General features: G+C 52.9%; 4 protein-coding genes across 4 annotated transcripts; 3 read left to right on the top strand and 1 right to left on the bottom strand.

The window, feature by feature from the left end:
- Positions 1–1080: 1080 nt before the first annotated feature.
- COCSUDRAFT_18889 (GrpE nucleotide exchange factor) lies at positions 1081–2332 on the top strand (the record flags this gene model as incomplete). The annotated part of the gene is made up of 3 exons (XM_005644578.1): positions 1081–1224; positions 1583–1726; positions 2075–2332. Coding segments are annotated over 3 exons (546 nt in total), but the record flags the coding sequence as incomplete, so codon positions are not given.
- Positions 2333–3957: 1625 nt separating this feature from the next.
- COCSUDRAFT_44053 (PLP-dependent transferase) lies at positions 3958–6659 on the bottom strand (the record flags this gene model as incomplete). The annotated part of the gene is made up of 7 exons (XM_005644577.1): positions 3958–4158; positions 4489–4656; positions 4883–5012; positions 5310–5499; positions 5797–5941; positions 6292–6378; positions 6627–6659. 7 exons carry the CDS (start codon positions 6657–6659, stop codon positions 3958–3960), a joined length of 954 nt encoding a protein of 317 aa, XP_005644634.1.
- On the top strand, positions 6534–13045 carry COCSUDRAFT_54390 (succinate dehydrogenase; the record flags this gene model as incomplete). Its single annotated transcript, XM_005644576.1, has 12 exons — positions 6534–6549; positions 7344–7455; positions 7815–7959; positions 8133–8373; positions 8729–8946; positions 9295–9416; positions 9854–10058; positions 10412–10637; positions 10945–11117; positions 11535–11639; positions 12007–12174; positions 12613–13045. The coding sequence occupies 12 exons, from the start codon at positions 6534–6536 to the stop codon at positions 12700–12702; spliced, it is 1821 nt and encodes a 606-aa protein (XP_005644633.1). The 3' UTR covers positions 12703–13045.
- Positions 13046–13378: 333 nt separating this feature from the next.
- Positions 13379–16741, top strand: COCSUDRAFT_54389 (hypothetical protein). The gene is made up of 6 exons (XM_005644575.1): positions 13379–13741; positions 14162–14321; positions 14691–14826; positions 15290–15406; positions 15943–16198; positions 16485–16741. Exons 1-6 carry the CDS (start codon positions 13500–13502, stop codon positions 16687–16689), a joined length of 1116 nt encoding a protein of 371 aa, XP_005644632.1. The 5' UTR covers positions 13379–13499; the 3' UTR covers positions 16690–16741.
- The last annotated feature ends 1856 nt before the right edge of the window (positions 16742–18597 follow it).

Raw genomic sequence — 18597 nt, 5'->3', positions numbered from 1 at the left:
GACTTCCACTTGCAGGATCGTTCCCAGGTGGGTATTAGGTGCTGGATCGTAGAACACATTTTGCTGCTCTGCTGTCCTTGCTTATTGTACTATTTCATCCGCCTGGCTGAATTTGACCCTTTCAGGTTTGCAAGACTGGAATTTGTCTTCTTTACTACCACGATGATCTATTGCTACACATTGCCACTCTGCTTTTGTGTATTGATAACACATGTGCGCGCTGTGAAGAGGGCTGCCTCTGCTAGACGCACCATTCTACTAACGCAAAGATGCTTGTGATGTTCAGGTGTTGGTAAGGGCAGCGGAGGAGGATTCCCAAGCGGAGACATCTGTCGAGGTGGAAGCCCCAGAGGAGCCTAGGTGAGCAGATCTTCTAGCAGCCTGAAGCGAATATTTGTCTATGGCCAGAATCCTAAGATCAACAAGCTCCTGCGATCTGTCCTTTCCTCGTTCGATTGTTCCACTGCAAACCTGTATCTTCTCTTCTGCCTTTGGCGCATTGACAGCTGTGTCACTGGTGCTGCAGCACCTCTGCTGCTGATGGAGAGGCAGCAGACAGCTCAGAACAGGCCCCCAGCGACATCCTGGCCTTGATTGGTGCCAGTGCTCTCAGTGACGAGGTGAGACGCAGCCATCGCACGACCCCCCAATTTTTTGCTGTTTGTCATCCGTCACATGCAAAGTCTCCTAAAGCACTGTGTATGTATGCCAAGGGAAGCTGCTAGAAAAATGATAATGGTGAAGAAGAGTTAAAGCGCTTGCCAATGAACCCGATCCTTGCCACATTCTTCCCACCATCTGATGCAGCAGGGTGTGAGAACTAGGACAAAGAATTCACATAGCTGCATGTACCCGACTGCCTTACATCACCTCGCCTGCTTCACCTCTGCTCCACAGGGATGGCTGACAGATGAATTTCTCATTGACTCTGATGCAGCACTAATTAATTGACTCTTCCCTGACGTCCTCACATAAACTCGCCTCGCATCACCACCTTCTCCACCGGGATGACTAACGGATTGTGTGATTCTGCTGGAGCGCTGATAAAATTCTTTCTTGTGTGGTATACAGGAAAAGGAGCAGCTGAGAGCTGGGGTGTCAAGGCTGAAAGAGGAGGCGAGCGCGCAGAGTGCAGCGGTGGCCAAGGCGGATGAGTCATCCAGGGCATCCCAGGAGCGCTACCTTCGTCTCAACGCAGACTTTGACAACTTCCGGAAGCGGACGGTGCGCCACCCCTGCTTTCTGCCAGTATCCCCGGAGGTGTATGAGTAGAAATCTTATGTCCTCATCTGCAAAGCAGTGCAGTGGTTGATCCTGCAGCCTTGGGGAAATCTGACCTTTCGGACTACACTCAAAATTCATGTAATAAGTATTGTTTATGTACTGCCGCTGGCGGTTATTGAATGTGCTGACGGTGCACCACGCACCGGCGCGAAGATAGACAGGGCAACGAATGCGCCAGCAAACCTAGAGCCATTGACGTGTCAGAAGAGAGTGTGTTGGAGCCAGCGAGACTAGAGGCATCGACGGGTAAGCACAAAGATTTATCTAACGCTGCTGATCAAGTTTGTGCATGTGGCAGGCAGCAGAGAAGGATCAGGTGAAGGATCGGACAAAGGCGGAGACTGTGAAGGCGCTGCTGGCAGTGGTGGACAGCTTTGAGATGGCCAAGGGCAGCCTCAAACCAGAATCCGAGGGCGAAAAAAAGATCGACGGCGCTTACCAGGTGAGCCAGCCTGCTCCATACTAGCGCGAGCACGGTTCTTGCCTAATAATAAAGCATTTTGGCTACTTCCTCAGCTTTGCACAAGTTCCAAAGATATCTGCAGAATGCACCTGAGACGAGAGAGAGCGTCTGGTGACAGATGCTGCTCACGCATGCATATGGGCAGCCATGAAAATACTTTCACTACATTTTCTGCTTGGGGTTTACGGGGATTGTGTTCAAGGTTAAGGGAGGGGCCTTCAGAGTAATCTTTTTCACGGGGAATTGAAGCGGTGCATTTAGGTGAATGGTTGCAGGGTCAAAATGTTGTAACAGAGTGTTGTAAGAATACTTTCTGCGGGCGGGCAGGGGGTGTACAAGCAGATGGTGGAGGCGTTCCGGTCTCTGGGGGTGGAGACTGTGGCGGGGGTGGGAACGCCCTTCGACCCAGAGTTCCATGAGGCCATCATGCGCGAAGAGAGGGACGACGTCCCTGATGGCACCGTGCTAAAGGAGTTCCGGCGCGGATTCCGGCTCGGATCGCAGCTTCTGCGCGCTGCAATGGTGCAGGTGAGACTCCCGCGCCACCGCATTACATGCTCGATTTTTACCAAGCGGCTGTGCTAGTTGCAGGGTCACTTGCAGAACCTCAAACCCGTCTAGGCCGGGTGAGCTGCGCGAAGAGTGCAGTTCTGTTGTCCCGTGGATCCGCCATTTACGGTAATAAGGGCCTTTACCTCAAGCATCACACGTTGAGACACTTGTACAGGAATCTCATACGGGCCTCTACCTTTCTGAGACCCACGGCCTGCTCTTTAAGGCTGACTTCAACTCCTCCCAAGCGTCTTTACGCGGCCAGAAGAAGTACTCTGAATAATCTGGGCAGATTATCTCGAAGAAACCCTGGTATTGAGAATTGGGCGTGCACCAGATTGAGCTTCAGTGTGTGTGTGAGAGTGTATGCGTGTCACTGACACTCGAGGGTGCTGTATCCAGTTGTGACTCCAGGGATTGCCTTGCTCCCATTGTGAGGCAATGATTTCCAGTGACGAATGATGCTCGGCAGTGCCTGCAGAATGCAGATCACTGTGGTCTGCTGCAAGGGCCTGGGGATACCTCTTTTTGCGCCTGAATGTGTTCTGGTTTGTCACAAGAATTCTTTATCCACTGCTCTGATGCTGAGTGATGTGAATGTGCGGCAGGTTTCCTACACAGACAAGGTGGTGGAGCCAGCGGCCTCAAATGGGGCAGCGGCCCCCCAGGAAGAAGAAGCCGTTGACACCAATGTTGCAGAGCCAGCCGCCTCGGAAAGCTGACCCTCCCATGCACCCCCCACCCGCCCTGCTGGCTGTGAGTGATGCTGCTCTTTGAGCATAACATCATGTCACCATTGGTTGATGCATTGGATTGATGCGGCAGCTGTGTTGTGTGATCCTCTTGCATTGGTGGCAAGTGTTCATATTGTCTTCTTCTCAGCAGTGCTGTTTGCTGAGGAAGGAGCGGATGTGAATGTTGTATGCATGTCATATTAATTGGATTCTTTGATTGTCAGCCCGCTGTTGCATTCAACTTGCAAGATGCTGGTTGCGACTGTTGAAACATTATGGAACGCACAACGATGTTATGGCCTCCGTGAAGAAGAGCTTACATGATGAACACAGAAGGACACTAGTGTTCATCAGAACTTGTACAATGAAGTTCACTTCATCAATACTGGAAAATTAATGCATCAAGCTGGGGTATTCTAATATGATCTCACCCCTCCCTAGCCTCACAGAGCAATGTTTGTAGTAACTGGCCATGGCTGTCACACACTATCCAGGCCTGGGAACTCACAACATTGAAGGTATCCTTCTGATGGACCGGTTTTGTACCAAAAATGTCCCCACGAAGTGGTGCCAGCAGCAGTTGATCTTGAAACTCATTGCAGTGCAAATAACAAGCTGTCTCTGAAATTTGGTAAGGCCGCATACTGGCCATAGTGGACGTGTGACAAACAAGTCTGGTAGCACTGAGACGCTCCTGATATCTATAGCTGTGAAATCAGCAATTCAAAACACTCCTAGCCAGTTCACTATCTATGGTACAAAGACAATGCGTGTACGCTTGAGAATACAAAATTGACACCAATCCCTCTCTGCTCACAATGGCTGGACACACCCACTACATCTCCCCTGGTTGCAGGACAGAACTTTCAAGGCACACAAGGCACCAAGCTTAATGATAGCGCCTGACATGTCACGTTCACAGAATCAAAATATTGATAACACAGCCTGCACAACGGCAGATATCTCTTCCTCTGTGTTATAGTAGTGCACGGAGGCCCGCACCACTCCCTCATCGGGGAGTCCATTCTTCATAAAGTCCATCCTCGTAGATGACTTTAATGATGTGTTCACATTGATTCCCCTCTCCAGCAGAGCAGCCTTGATCTGGCCTGGTGCAATTCCATCCTGCTCGCAACAAGGCTTGCATGCTTACAAAGCACATCCCAGATTTTCCAAAACTTTACTGCATCTTGGGGACTGCTCCTGCCAGGAGGCAAAGTGCGTCCGCGGGCAAGATCTCACTCCTCGTTGGACCCGTCATAACTTGTTCGCACTGGGCACCATTGAAGACAACGTGGGCAAGACACATTCAAGCATGAGACTCCTTGTTGAACACACTGGGCAGTATCTGATATACATGCACAATCCTGAAGAAACATCTGTTACATTAAAAGCGTCTGTCAGGGAAAGAGCCTGGCAAGTACTAGTCAAGAGGGCCAGAGAGGAAAAGCACACCTTGGTGAAGCTGACAATGCCGCACAGGACTTTCCCCTTGTCATGAACTTGCACGCCAGGCACTTCTGAGAGCTGTGCGCGCAGAGTTGCTGCAAGAGACTGCACCCGATCCCAAATCCAGTCCAAGCCTAGTTCATTCGCATACTGCACTGCAGCTCCCAGCCCAACCTGCAAGCATCAAGTCATGCATTTCCATATGTTTGTGACCACGCAAATTGCGAGCAGCGGACTTTAAACTTGTGTGAGAGTCTCCTGCTGGGAGATACGCAAGTGTGGTGATCAATCCAAATTCATTTTACAGCCTCACCTCACATGTGCATCCACAATGCAGGATTCCCTTTGTCATGTATGCGAAGTGAATGTCAAGGGGCAAAGGGGGAGTTTAAGATCGCACCACGGCAGCAAAGCACTTCTCATATTGCTCATATCGTTTGGCGTCCGGCAGCATCACATACTCTGACTCTGCCGTCCACTTTGCTCCGTACATGTCCAGAGTTCCAGGCTCAAACCTCCTCACTGCCTCGCTACATGCACATGTTATGCTCAACAGCTGCAAATGGCCCTCATGGCATACTATTCTTCCCAGGATTCAACCCCGCCCTTGTCAACCCATGAGCATAGGGTTGCAGCTGGTTGATCAATGACAGGTAATCTTATGTAAAGCTGCAGGAACAATGGCAAGGGATTTGTGAATACAGTAATGGCAGGCACCGACACAGCAGCAGAAATGGCAGGACCAAGACAATAGAGGGCCAGATTGTCACAAAAAACGTGAGTTCTTGCAACTTGTGCGTTTCTGTTGCAGGTAATAAGAGCCTCACTCTGAAGCATACAGGAACCCGACGCCTCTGGGGCCTCTCAGGTACTTGCGAGAGGTGCCGCTCAACCAGTCACAGCCAATTTTTTGGACATCCAGTGGCATCTGGCCGATGCTCTGGCAAGCATCGAGCAGAAAAGGAATTCCATGGCATTTCGCCACCGCCCCTATCGCCTCCGCGCTGTACACTCTACCTGCACAGCAATTAAATGCTGCATTTCAAGCGCTTCGTAGTTCATGGTTGACACAACACACCAGCAAGCTGCCGCTCCGCAGTAGATTGCAGGATAAGGAGGCGTTGGGATGCTGCAGCCTCCAAGCACGCCAGTAGTGCTATGCTTGACTTTCTCAACACCATCATTGCTATGCAAGTGTTCCAATAAGACAGTGTGAGATTCAAAGTAGTGGATTTGCTAGCTGTTGACCTTTGCATGGCTTAAGGAAGGGCGAGGATTATAAAGGGCAGGGTGGGGGTGGGCGGAGCAGCAGACCTGAATTTGTGGGGATGTGTGTGAATGCCAGCAGTGCAGGCTTTCTGTCCCCGCGTACAATGCTGTCCTCCAATGCTGCTATGTCAACATCATTGTCGGCGTCCTCCGGGATGACTTCAATCCTGACGCCGGTCCTCCTAGCTACCTGCGCATGCATTCAAAGTCAAATTCACCCTCTGCGGCAACATACAGTCCAAGCTGTCACATGGCTGCAGACCAGTCAAGATAGGAAGTTGTATAGATTTGTCACATCCGTTGCTGATGTTTTGGATAGACAATTTCCCCACCACGAGGTGTACTTGGTTGTACTCTGCATCCAATAGAGGAGCTATGTACATTGTATGCGGCTATGATTGAACTCGAAGTTCAATCGGAGCAATAGCTGACCCAAGAGACGCTTAAGCGAGTGTATCACCAAGAGGGACGCAGCCCGCAAAGTGCGCTGTACTCATGCAGGCTGAGATAGCAGTGCACCAGTGCAGATGTTTAACAGACCTGCAGGAAAGCGATGTAATTGGCTGCATACTCATGGACACCTGTCAGAATGCGGTCTCCCTGCTTGAAGGGAATGCCATAGAACACCTGCACCCGATGGGCAATTTGTCAAGCATTGCAGATCCAAGGGGTTGAGTGCTTACTGTGAGTTTCAAAATGGGTTGGCTATTGGCTGAAAAGAGAAAATGATAGACCATCCCCATCACCAGACCTGCATCCATGCTGCAGTCGCACTCTGCAGAATGGCAATGTTGCCCGGTGAGCAGTTCAGCATCGTTGCAAACTCTTTGTAAGGCCGATCCAAAGCTTCCCTCTGGCTTTCGACAGTCTCGTACCTGCGCAAAGTGACTGACATCCCAAAGGGGCATGTGAAAGGATCGTGTCAGGAAACAAATGTGGAATGATGATCAGGGATCCCTTACCCTCCGTACAAAGACTCTGCTTCAAGGTAGTCTTGCTGCTTCTTCACAACGTCAAGCGTGCACAACGCCGACCCTGCCAAAAAGCGCAGCATTCGATGCGAACTGGAGTACAACGCAACAACATGAAATCGCTGAACACAAGGAAGCAAACACACACACCTGCATTGTTAAAGTGGATCCTTTGTAGACATCCAGGAGTTTCTGCGCGTAGGTGAGCCAATTCTCTAGACCTAGCTGCTGTCGAACCCATTTGAGCAGACCGAGCATACACAGCCATTAACAAGAGCAAGCATGTAGCTTTCTTATTATTTTGAGTCAACGAGAAGAGAGAGACAAGAGAGAGAACAATACGCTCCGGGCGCGTGCATGCGGCATTCAAGAAGCTGGGTGAAGCTGAAATAAAGCCCGGCCACGGTGTAACTCCACGTCACGAGAATGCCTCCACGTCATGACAGCAAGGCGCATGACTGCGATTTGTCTCGTCGTGTTCTCCTCTGCTCGTTCAGAATAAGTTTGTGTAGATTGGCGCTATGGGTATGCGCAGCTTAGCAGCACAGGCTGCGAAAAGGCTGCTGGGGACTTCAGCCAGCAGGACAGCAGTTGCCAGCGTCAGTGGCAGATCCTTCTCAGCTGAATCGTCTTACCCGATCATAGACCACACCTACGATGCCATTGTCATAGGTGCTGGTGGAGCGGGCCTCAGAGCTACCGTGGGGTTGTGTGAGGCAGGCTTCAATGCAGCGTGAGTCGCAAAGCTTTCTGACAATATTTAGTAGGACAAAGACCTGACTTGGTCATCACTCGAACCGACGTGCAGACTGTATATACGTCCCTCCACAATTTTACAAACGATCATGCCACATTCATGGCAAAGCCCTCAGCTTTCAGATCTTTATCAGCTTTAGGGTTGCTCAACGCTCCATCGCGTGCACATGTCTAGGGGACAGGGCAGGATGTATTGTGATGTTTTATTCTTGTTGGAACGTTTTTAGAATTAGATAAGATTGTAAATTCTTTCGTGAGGAATGTCTGTGGCTCATTGAAAGTGCTTAAGTACGTTTCCCCCAACAGAGGTTGACACATATACTCATGTCTTGGCAGGTGCATCACAAAGCTGTTTCCCACGCGTTCCCACACAGTGGCAGCGCAGGGCGGCATTAATGCCGCGCTGGGTAACATGTCAGAGGACGACTGGAGATGGCATGCGTATGACACCATTAAGGGCTCTGACTGGCTCGGCGATCAGGCACGTTTCTTCTTTTCAGCACAAGCAGAAATACTGCATGCAAAATGGATGCTGTCTTATCACTAGACACTCTATTACCATTGTCACAAACAGCAGATCAGTATGCAAACTTGGCATCAGTATTCGCAGATGCCTGCCCCTGTTTCAAGTGTTCCATCTGAATATGCGCGCAGGACGCAATCCAGTACATGTGCCGCGAGGCGCCCAAGGCAGTGACAGAGCTCGAGAACTATGGGCTGCCCTTCTCGCGCACGCCGGAGGGCAAGATATACCAACGCGCGTTTGGAGGCCAGTCCCTGGACTTTGGCAAGGGCGGGCAGGCATACAGGTGTGCATGCGCGGCTGACCGTACCGGGCACGCCATGCTGCACACGCTGTATGGGCAGAGCATGAAGCACGACTGCCAGTTCTTTGGTGCGTGACTCTCCATCTTTGTTGCTGCCATATGATTACACTTTCCTTTTTAGAGGGTCTCTTGCAATAAGCTGAGTGACATTCACATCCTGTGGCATCTGCACATCCTCATTTTTTAGATTTGGGGGGCATATTGAATAGAGTGATGTACAGCATCTGCCTTCACAATCCTTGCGATCTACTCATGTGTGCATTTCGCTGCTCTGCTGGGCCCTTGTCCAGTGTAACACAATGGACGTGGAGTTGCATAAGGGAGGCGCAAAGCACAACAGCCACTTGTGCATACAAGTGCAGTAATTTGATAGCCTCAAAGCAAAGAAGCGATGACTGACCATGGTCCTGCTGTGACGCGCAGTGGAATACTTTGCACTGGACCTGATCATGGACGACAGCGGCACGTGCCGGGGAGTGATGGCGCTGTGCCTGGAGGATGGCACGCTGCACCGCTTCCGCGCGGCGCACACCGTGCTAGCCACCGGCGGCTACGGCCGCGCGTACTTCTCTGCAACCTCAGCGCACACCTGCACCGGGGACGGCAATGCCATGGCCGCGCGCGCCGGCCTCCCACTGCAGGTGGGGGGATCCATCTTCACATGAACTTCAGGACCCATGCGTTGATACCAATGCCTGTGTTCAATCTGCTCACCCATTGGTGTTGCAGCGTAAGACGGCCTCTCCGTGCGGGTGGTTTTTGGATCTGAAACAAACCTCCGCAGTTTCATAACCCATGCAGCCCCCTGCTGCAATTAGATTGAAGTGCTGACTGGCATGAGCTGGCTACTGCAAGTGCAGCTTCTGCACCTGCTTGCTTGTCCGCCAACCTTAGCAGCAGCAGTATGCACCAGTACCTCCTGGCACATTTTTTATATGGCTGCACCGGCTGAAGGCACCGGCTGAAGGGTCGCTGCTGGCGCACTGCAGGACCTGGAATTTGTGCAGTTCCACCCGACAGGCATTTACGGCGCGGGTTGCCTCATCACGGAGGGGTCCCGCGGCGAGGGCGGCATCCTCCGCAATAGCGAGGGCGAGCGCTTCATGGAACGGTGAGCTCTTTCATCGGTCCCTGCAACATCTCATGCAGGCATCGCAAAAGTCGAGCAGAAGCTTCCACCTCCTCTGTGCATGCTGTTAATGCCAGCCTGAACATGCTCAGCACACCAAGCTCAGCCCTCCCTGTTGCAACGCTCTTGCGCTCTGGAAGATGGAACCAGGAACGTCTAAGGGAAGCAACCACATGCCTTGAGACGGCTTCCTGATCCCTGCTGGCATTGCCTGGTGGCCGCCGTGGGAGTCTGAGCATACCACCCATTTGCAAGTATGAATTTGAATCTCCTATCTTATATTCAAACTGCCTCGGCAGGTAGGCGCCGACGGCGAAGGGCCTGGTGTCGCTCGCCAGCATGTTCAGTCAACATTGTTGAACGTTGAATTTGAATGATGATTCAAACGGACCTGACATGAAATTTGCTGTTCCGGCCAGGTACGCGCCGACGGCGAAGGACCTGGCGTCGAGGGACGTGGTGTCGCGGTCGATGACGATGGAGATCCGCGAGGGGCGCGGGTGCGGCCCCGAGAAGGACCATGTGTACCTGCACCTCAACCACCTGCCGCCTGAGCTGCTGGCCGAGCGCCTGCCCGGCATCTCCGAGACTGCCGCCATCTTTGCCGGCGTCGATGTCACCAAGGTGCATTTTTGTGATCCCCGTGGCTGATCATGTTCGGCTGCAATGCCTTCCTGTGCTGCAAATCATGTCCGCTCTATTTTAGCAAGAGGTCACAGACGCAACTTTTGTCCACTCTCAACGAAAGGTCAGAAGGATGCCTGTGTGCCTGCATAGCCAAGAAACCGGAATGTGTGAGCAAGCAACCAATTGGGATCCATGGAAAAATGACCCTGGCTCCTTTGTGGTTTTCACCGTAACATGCACTTCTTGCTGCTTGGAAGGCAGGCCACTAGAGCAGCAGATGCAGTGCATCGCATGCCATCCCTGCTGCTGCACAGTTCTCTCACCACTTCTTTCTGCTCCCGTGTGCACAGGAGCCCATCCCGGTGATCCCCACGGTGCACTACAACATGGGCGGCATCCCGACCAACCTTCGGGGGCAGGTCGTGCTACCCACAAAGGACAACCCGGACGCCATCGTGCCGGGGCTATACGCGGCTGGCGAGGCGGCCAGCGCGAGCGTGCACGGCGCCAATCGGCTGGGCGCCAACTCGTTGCTGGACATTGTCGTCTTCGGCCGCGCCTGCGCCATCACCATCTGTGAGCCCCCAGATACCCTCTTGCCCTTATCTCCTGCTGCGATGGGTGGGTTAGCGCTAAATTTTAAATCTGGAGTGGGCCAATAGCACACTACGCTGGGCCGGCGCGAGTGTTATTATGCTCTTAAGAAAGGTCGTGGGGAACCGAGTGTGTGTTGTTGATACGCCGGCCGCCTGAGCTCTGTTGCGGGGTGGTCTGCAAGTTAAAGAGCAGGTATCATTGCCGCACAAATTGCTCAGCATGCAGTCCTCAAATGTGCCACTTTGAAGGTGCAAGAGAGTTAATCTTGTTTGTGGCGCGGGCGCAGCCGAGGAGGGCAAGCCAGGAGAGTCGCAGCCGGAGCTGGCGGCGGACGCTGGGCAGGACACGATCTCACGTCTGGACAAGCTGCGGCACTCACAGGGGCCCCTCAGCGTGGCCCAGATCCGCAGCAACCTCCAGAAGACCATGCAAGCAGATGCCGCCGTCTTCAGGACCCAGGCGCGCTACACACTCGCCGCTCATGTGCCATCGTATTTTGATTGTACTGGACCCTGGGATGTCTATGGACCCTCAATATTCTTGACTACTCCAGGCACCATTTGACTTCTTGTGCGGGGTGCTGCGTTTTAGTGGTTTGCCTCTGGGGAGTTGGGGTTTGGCACTCACAGGAGCTGTCCTGTGAGAGCCGAGGCAAACTGTTCAATGATCGCTGCCCTTCACAGAGCTGCTCCTGTGCACGTGGTCCCCCTGCTCTGTAAAGGGATCTTCCAAGTAGCAAGTGTACAGCACAAACTGCATGGCGCCTCGGAGCAAAGCGGGGGTTGCCTGTTTTCTGTTTCTGCATGCTGAGAACGGGTGCCCTGGCGCATTTGCAAACAGAGATTTAAAAGTTTCTGGGTTGTTTGCTCACTACAGGAGACGTTGGAGGAGGGGTGCAAGAAGGTGGACGACATTGTTGAGTCGCTAAATGACGTGGGCCTCAAGGACCGTTCCATGGTGTGGAACACTGACCTGGTGGAGGTGCGCAGCCTGCTCTGGTTACCAATGGGCGCTTGCCGAATACTATTGTGCAGTTTTTGTGCTTTTGCTGTTTCGGTCCACTGCGCATGGCCAAGGGAAGCTTCGTAGATATCTCTCGTGCTGGTAGTGGTTTGCGCTGCGTTGAGTGTTTTTTTGGGACAGTCAGAACTTGCGCAATAGCAGTTTCCGCTCTGCAGCTAACTCATTGAGCTCCTGCAAGCTGTCATTGTCATGAGTGGCTGCTCTTCCTGCCTTTCTAGATCCTGTCCTCTCGAGTCCTGTCTGTGTCCTCACTGATTCCTCGCAGCAGCAGTGCGCATTTGAAATTTGAGTTCAAATTCGAAAAGCGTGTCCTGTTCTGGCGCAGGCAATGGAGCTGGAGAACCTGCTTATCAACGGCGCGGTGACGATCCACAGCGCGGAGCAGCGGAAGGAGTCCCGGGGGGCGCACGCGCGCGAAGACTTCACCACGCGCGACGACAAGCACTGGATGAAGCACACCGTCGGCTACTTCGACTACAAGGCGCCCGGCAAGGTGAGAGCCAATGGGGGTGCATCCTTTCTGTAGTGAGTGAAGTGGACTGCAAATGAGCCTGCTGACAGATAGGCCAGATTTGTTAGTTCAGCCTTGTCATGGAAGGTCCTGATCTTTCCTGTGCCTTTGGCATGCCAAAAGGACGGCCTGCTTGCACCCCTGCCCATATTGCCCTGCTCTACCCAGCAGATAATGCTGATCTCAGCAGGGCTTCAATGCCGCATTGGAGGACCTCTTTGAGAGTTTAATCAACTGCTGAAGAAATTGGGTGTGCATCTGTTCGCAATATCTCCAAGCAGTACTGCCCTGTGTGGCTGGAAAGGATCAACCAGTAGAGATAGACTTCTTACTCCGCCAATTTCAGCGAGATAGAGCAGCATGTCATGCAATCGTCGTCAGTCCAACAAGGTGCTCAGTCTGGATACATGTGCCGTGCAGGACAAGGTCAGGATTGACTACAGGCCGGTGCACGATCAGCCGATGGACTCAGAGATGGAGCACGTTCCTCCCAAGGCCAGGACATATTGAGCACCGCAGCTTAGAACTTGCTTCTCCTGGTCGTGCATGTGGTGGAATGATTGCAATCGGATTGAAATCGAGGAAAAAAGGAGAAAGCTTTCTGCGCATGTGCGCATGCAAGGGCGTGCATGTTTGGGTCATTTCTTCAGTGTCTGCCCGGGTACCGCTGCAGATTGGCAGTGCATTTGTCTTTGGGACCCGAGTCTGTTGCTAGTCTTGCATGTAGAGGTTTTGCGGTATGCACTGCACATTAGCAATGATGTGACAATGATTTGTAGACCTAGGTTGGTGGGAATGAAAGTGTCCGACTAGATATTTACTGCGCACTTAAAGACATTCTTGTATCGACAAATATCATGGGCCTTTGACAAATATCAAATTGCAGGTGCATGGGCAGGTGCAGAGAAGTCAGGGCACAATGCATCAGACTTTTGTTTCCCTCTCTTTAAAGTATCCCCTGAAGAATCCTATTCTTATTTCGCAGTATCGAATTCATTTGCTGGTGGATCTGGGGAAGTCTCGGGTGAAGTGTCACTGCATGACGGCACACGCGCCCGCCAAGAACCCCAAATTTGGCGCCACGTATGCCACCTCACGGGGTCTTTGAGATTTCTTTGATCGGGCAAGTTCAAGCGGGTTATGATGCTCTTTTGTGACCCAGATATTTGACGCGAGTACGGTGCAAGGTCGATCCACAGCGTGTTGGGATACCTCCGGCACTGTTGTGGGATGTGAGATTGCGCTGGCAGTCTTCACGAGGTCGTACCTTGCGCCCGTGCATGCATTGACGTTGTTGTGATCAATACATGAATTTCGGACGCCGAGCATGGGCGAATGGATGTCAATCGATTTCGAGGGCTGGACAAATATCTCCGCCCGCCCATCAGTGCAGTGGGAGCTCGGCCCCGCTGGCGGTGCCCAGCAAGCGCAAGGCGGGATGCTCGACGGCACCCACGCCGTGCAGCTCGATAGCGCAGATGTCGGCTTGCCAGACCGGCGCTGATTGCCCAGCATCGCTCGATGCAGAAGCCACATCGCCCGACTTCAGGTGAGGCGCTCCTGCCGTCAAGTTCAAAGTCAGGGTTTCGAGCCTTGGAGGCAAGCGTGATATAGATATTCCACCCATAAGACTCGGGGCATTGTATTCTGACATCCCTGGCACTGGGTGGGTGCCTCCAGATTGGCCGAGCGTGTCGTGCCCGCCGCAATTTTTTGGGAGCGCGCCTCCCATGGGTGAGGTTTTCAGCTCGATGTGTCACACGGCCCCAGCATCCGAGGGCATTGCATTGCGGCACGCAATGCAGATTCTGCACGATCGCGCCTTTGGTTGTGTTTAAAGGGGTCCGTCGTGTACGAGTCAGACCTAGGCCAAGTTGAAACTGGCCACATGTCCACATTGACTCAAGGCAGCTCTGCTGAAAGCCAGAAAGGAGATCGAAGCGGGCTGAAGGGGGTAAGCTGAATGCAGGCACGAAGCCAAGCGCCTGAGGAGCCTTCAGAACGGCTCCTGCAGCAATCTGGCCTCCCTGCAGTCAGAGCTGGACTTCAGCCTGCTCCTGGACATACCTGGCCCCAGCCCAGTTGCGCAGCCACAGACCGACGAGACAGGCCTGCTGCTCTGCGAAGAGGTGCGTGCCTGCAGCATGCCCTGCAGGGCCAAAAAGCACCCACTGCATGCAATTTGCAGCCAACAGGGCCCGGGGAATATTCTCCCGGAGTGGTGCAACGCAACCTCATCCCCACTGGATCATTCATACCATCGGTTTTGTTCTTGCTGCACCTGCCTTAATCACTAAACAGGGCAGCTTGTGAATAGCCAGCGCTAAAAGACGACTAGCACCCCTTGGGGTGAAGTAGGTGGCCCACAGACAGCCGTAGTTCTGAATGTGTTCCGCAGCCGCTTTGATTGGTGGATTATACAGGACTGTGGCACAGTAAGGGTGTATTAATCTTCAACTGTCAACAGTATGGGGCTGAATAGGTTGGGCTGTGCACAGGGATTGGAATGCAAGGACGCCAGCCCAACAGCGGCACAGTTCGGCCCGGAGTGCGAATCGCCGCATCCGTGGGAGGGTGTGAAGCAGGACGCGCGCTGCCGATCCGCCAGCACTCTGGACAGCCAGCAGAGCGAGGGTGAGCCCAACCCCCATCCCCACCATGTTGCCAGTCCTGTGGATTGTTTGTGCGCCTCTCTGTGGAAGCTTGTTGGTATGCTGCGGGTGCAATCACGTGTGGCCGGTGAACGGCCCTGCAGTGAGCACTGCAGATTTGCTGGTGGCACTTTCCAAGAGCAGTGGGGAGGCGGATCCTTTCAGAGCCACCCCCCACCCTGCCATATTTGTTTGTGCTGTGGAGCAATGATTGTATGCATCTGTCTTTGGTACACAGTGTTGGCATGCATTGGGTGGAGCTGATCTGACTTGCAGGCTGCGAGCGACCCTGTAGCGAGGAATTACAATCTTGGTGTTGGCAACCTGCATGAGCTTCGGATGCTTACCAATGTCTGCAGCATCTGAAAGTGTGACATTCTAGTGGCAAAGCAAATGCTCAGATAGGTTGTAGGTGTTGACGAGCGGGGATTTTCTGTGGTGCGCAGGATCCAGCTTTGTGGTGCCCAAGCGGAAATACAGCGGCGACTTTGACGCATGCAGTTCGCCAGAGGATTCTGCGGTCATAGACCCCTGCGCAATGTCCACATCTCCCTCATCCTCTGGTGAGTCCTGCTGGTAGATCATCTTGAGAAGCTCTCAAAGCTGGATGAGACAAGAGTCTGAGCTGTGCTTCAGCTGACACCAAATCTGTACATCCAGATGGTTACAATGAGTAGCATCGTTCCATCAATCAGAACAGCGTGCTGTGCTATGATCAACTGGCTGAGCTGGCAATCACTAAGTTCATGATGATGACCAATGATGATGACCAATGATGAGATCTTCATCAGATGATCTTGATGATGAGGCCTTCCTCTTCAAATGTGATGCACCCCTCTTGCGTCACACCAGAGAGGGCCTCACCTTGTGAAAGTCACCTACTGAGACTTACCGTGAAAAGAGGCTCCTTCTGACTTACCTTACGATGGGCACCTTCTCAGAGTCGTTATCAGAAAGAGATGCAAGACATACAAGGCAGTGCAAGCGCCAAGAAGGGAGGAAGAGCTGAGACTTACTCTTAAACCTTTGAGACTTTGTCGACTTCCTTTTGGGGATTTCACTTTGAGAACTTTATGCTGATCACTTCTGCCACACGCAGGCAACTTCAGCTACCGGCCAGTGCCGGAGGAGTCCCTGATCGGCTGCATGGCAACCATGTACGGTTTCACCCCCTGCACAATCTCGGTCGGCACCGCTTACTTCGAGCGCGTGGCCGCGCGCGACCCGACGCTGCTAGCCGCCGCGCGCGCGACGCCGGAGTTCACCGCGTTTGTTGCGACCACCCCGGCCAATCCGCCCCCGCGCGCCAACCGCCCCATCGGCTCCGCCCACATCCACCTCGGGCCCAAGCACTGGTGCGCCGCTGGCCCAAGCGCTGATGCACTGCTGCCGTTCCTTTGCAATATCATCAGCATAGATTGGAGTGTCATGCTGTAAAAGGCACAACACAAGGTCTTCTAATTCACTGCTTGCCTTTGCTGCAACCATGCTGACTCTTTAGTGAGGGGGAGACCGTCACCAAACACCAGTCTTCTCTCCCATGCTTCAATTTTATATTTAAAATGTGCAGTTTTATCTTTTTGACAATCACAAATTAAGTCCAGCAGGGAAGAAATGACCAATGATGATGTGCTGCTGCAGGCTGACGGCCATCCACTTGGCCTGCATCTACATCGCAGCCAAGAACGTGGAGTTTGTGCCCTACAAGAAGCTGCTGTCCACGATGCTCTCACACGTGCACAACCGAGAAGTTGCCGCCACGGCCGCTGCCGATCTGGAGCTCGAGGTGCTGCAGGCACTCCAGTGGCGCCTCGGCCCGTTCTTCCGGCCCGCGCAGGCGCCCTGATGAGTCACCCCGATGAGCCACCTGGATGACTCACCCCGGCCGCCGCCGCGCCGCGGCCGCCCCCCGGGACAAAATTTTTTCTCCGCGCTTTGATCGCAGGCAATAAGATACTGTCGAGCACTCGTGACAGGCCGCGAGCCGGCCATCTCCCGGCCGGCTTCACTGGGAGGAGCGTTACCCTTTGGCGCACATCAAGACACGGGAGCGTGCGCCAACCTGCAACGCTCCTGCCGCGGTCCTGTCATGGATACCAATGGAGAACTGCTTCTCCATACAAGTGATTCGTGGTTTGAAGACCCCATGCGACTCTGTGGGGAAGTGAGAAGATGCAAAGGAGCAACACCTGCTAGGGAGTGGGGCCCGCTGCTAGGAAGCGGCCCTGAAAGTCTGCCAGCCCTGGAAGAATTGTGTGACTTCCGTCCCTGCAGAGAAAGAAAGATCAAAAGCTGATCTTGTGGCGAGATGGGAGCAAAGGAGTGCCCAACGGAGGACATCTTGGATCTGCAAGCCTTGCCGGCTTGCAGAGGTCAGTCCACTGGTGGCAGCCGATTCCAAGTGGGAAGCGCTGCAGTGAGGGATGGGAAATGACTTTGTCATCAAGGGAGATGCAGCAACGAAAGACACACACATTGTTTGGCTGCTGGATCCAGCAGCAACAAATGCGAGGTGCCCTCGTGTTTTTTCAAAGAATGCATAAGACTGCTGGAGCATGTATTTGTTGACGCTCAGAGAGTGCTGGCAACGGCCAAGTCAGTCTCCTAACCTTTTGAGACTGCCGGCCAACACATGGAACATCCTCTGCTGGCTCTGACAGTATCCCAAAGCATCTGATTTGATTCGATCAGGCGGAAATTTGAGCCAGGATCTGCTGTCAAGGGACGGTCAAAGCGGCAGGATTGGAAAGTGTGCCCAGGAGTGGACGGCACACAAGGCGGAGAGCGTAGCCAGGTTTCTGAGTTGCCAGAATTGTTTGTAGCTAGAATTGTGACCTTAGCCTTTACGATCCGCGGGCTGTCTCTGAAACACGCGCTGATGTCACCGCTGACGGTGACGTCACTCTGCGCTGACATCATAGACTGACGGGACTCTCTTATTGTACAATCAGCTTTACCTTCCTTCCCCCCTAGCTGTGCAAATTAAACAGAGCTGGCCCCCAGCGCTGCAACACATTTAATTACCCCGGACTGTCTTTCTGAAAGGAAGGCTGGCATGTTCTGCCGAGAGGGTGAGACACAGTGATCCACCCCTGAATGAACCCCTAGCTAAGCTGACGAACCATGTTCTGGCTCTTGACATGACAATACAATCCCTGCGCAGTTGTGCAAGGAGAGGCATTTCTGGAACTGCTGCTGTATTGACACAGCGACTGATCGCTGGGTCACTGGCAGTCTTTATGTCTTGTTAGTGCCAGCAGCTGGCTGGAATTGAGTGCTGGAATGGCAACCTAATTATGACGCAAACATACGGATGCGAGGGAGGATTGAGTTCAAAGTTTGGGCTGCTGGCAGCTGCTGCAGAGACTTGGAAATGCAAAACTACAAAACTTGGGATGAGGACTGGCGGATTGCGGAACTCTTGCGGGGTGAGACGTGGCAAGGGAGAGTCTGAATTGTATCATGGAATAGTGAACGTGTGCACTTTTTTTCCCTGTCCTTTTGCAGTGAACTGGCAGGTTGTGCATGGTGTACAACCAAGACAGGAGGTTTTTTTATCGTCTGAATTTGATAGAGGACCCAAGCTTGCTACGAGCTCATGAGTCAGGTCCTTTAGGATGTGTGTGGTCATGTTATGTGTGCTAATATATTGGTCGTAGAGACAAAGTTTCACACAGTTGCAACGCCGCACTTTGTGTGGCAAGTTGTAAGCAACATTTTGGATAAACAATTTCCACGGGGCTACCCCATGCAC

Source organism: Coccomyxa subellipsoidea, assembly GCF_000258705.1.
Source record: "Coccomyxa subellipsoidea C-169, whole genome shotgun sequence".
Lineage (NCBI taxonomy): Eukaryota > Viridiplantae > Chlorophyta > Trebouxiophyceae > Coccomyxaceae > Coccomyxa > Coccomyxa subellipsoidea.
This window is presented reverse-complemented; position numbering and strand designations above follow the sequence as displayed.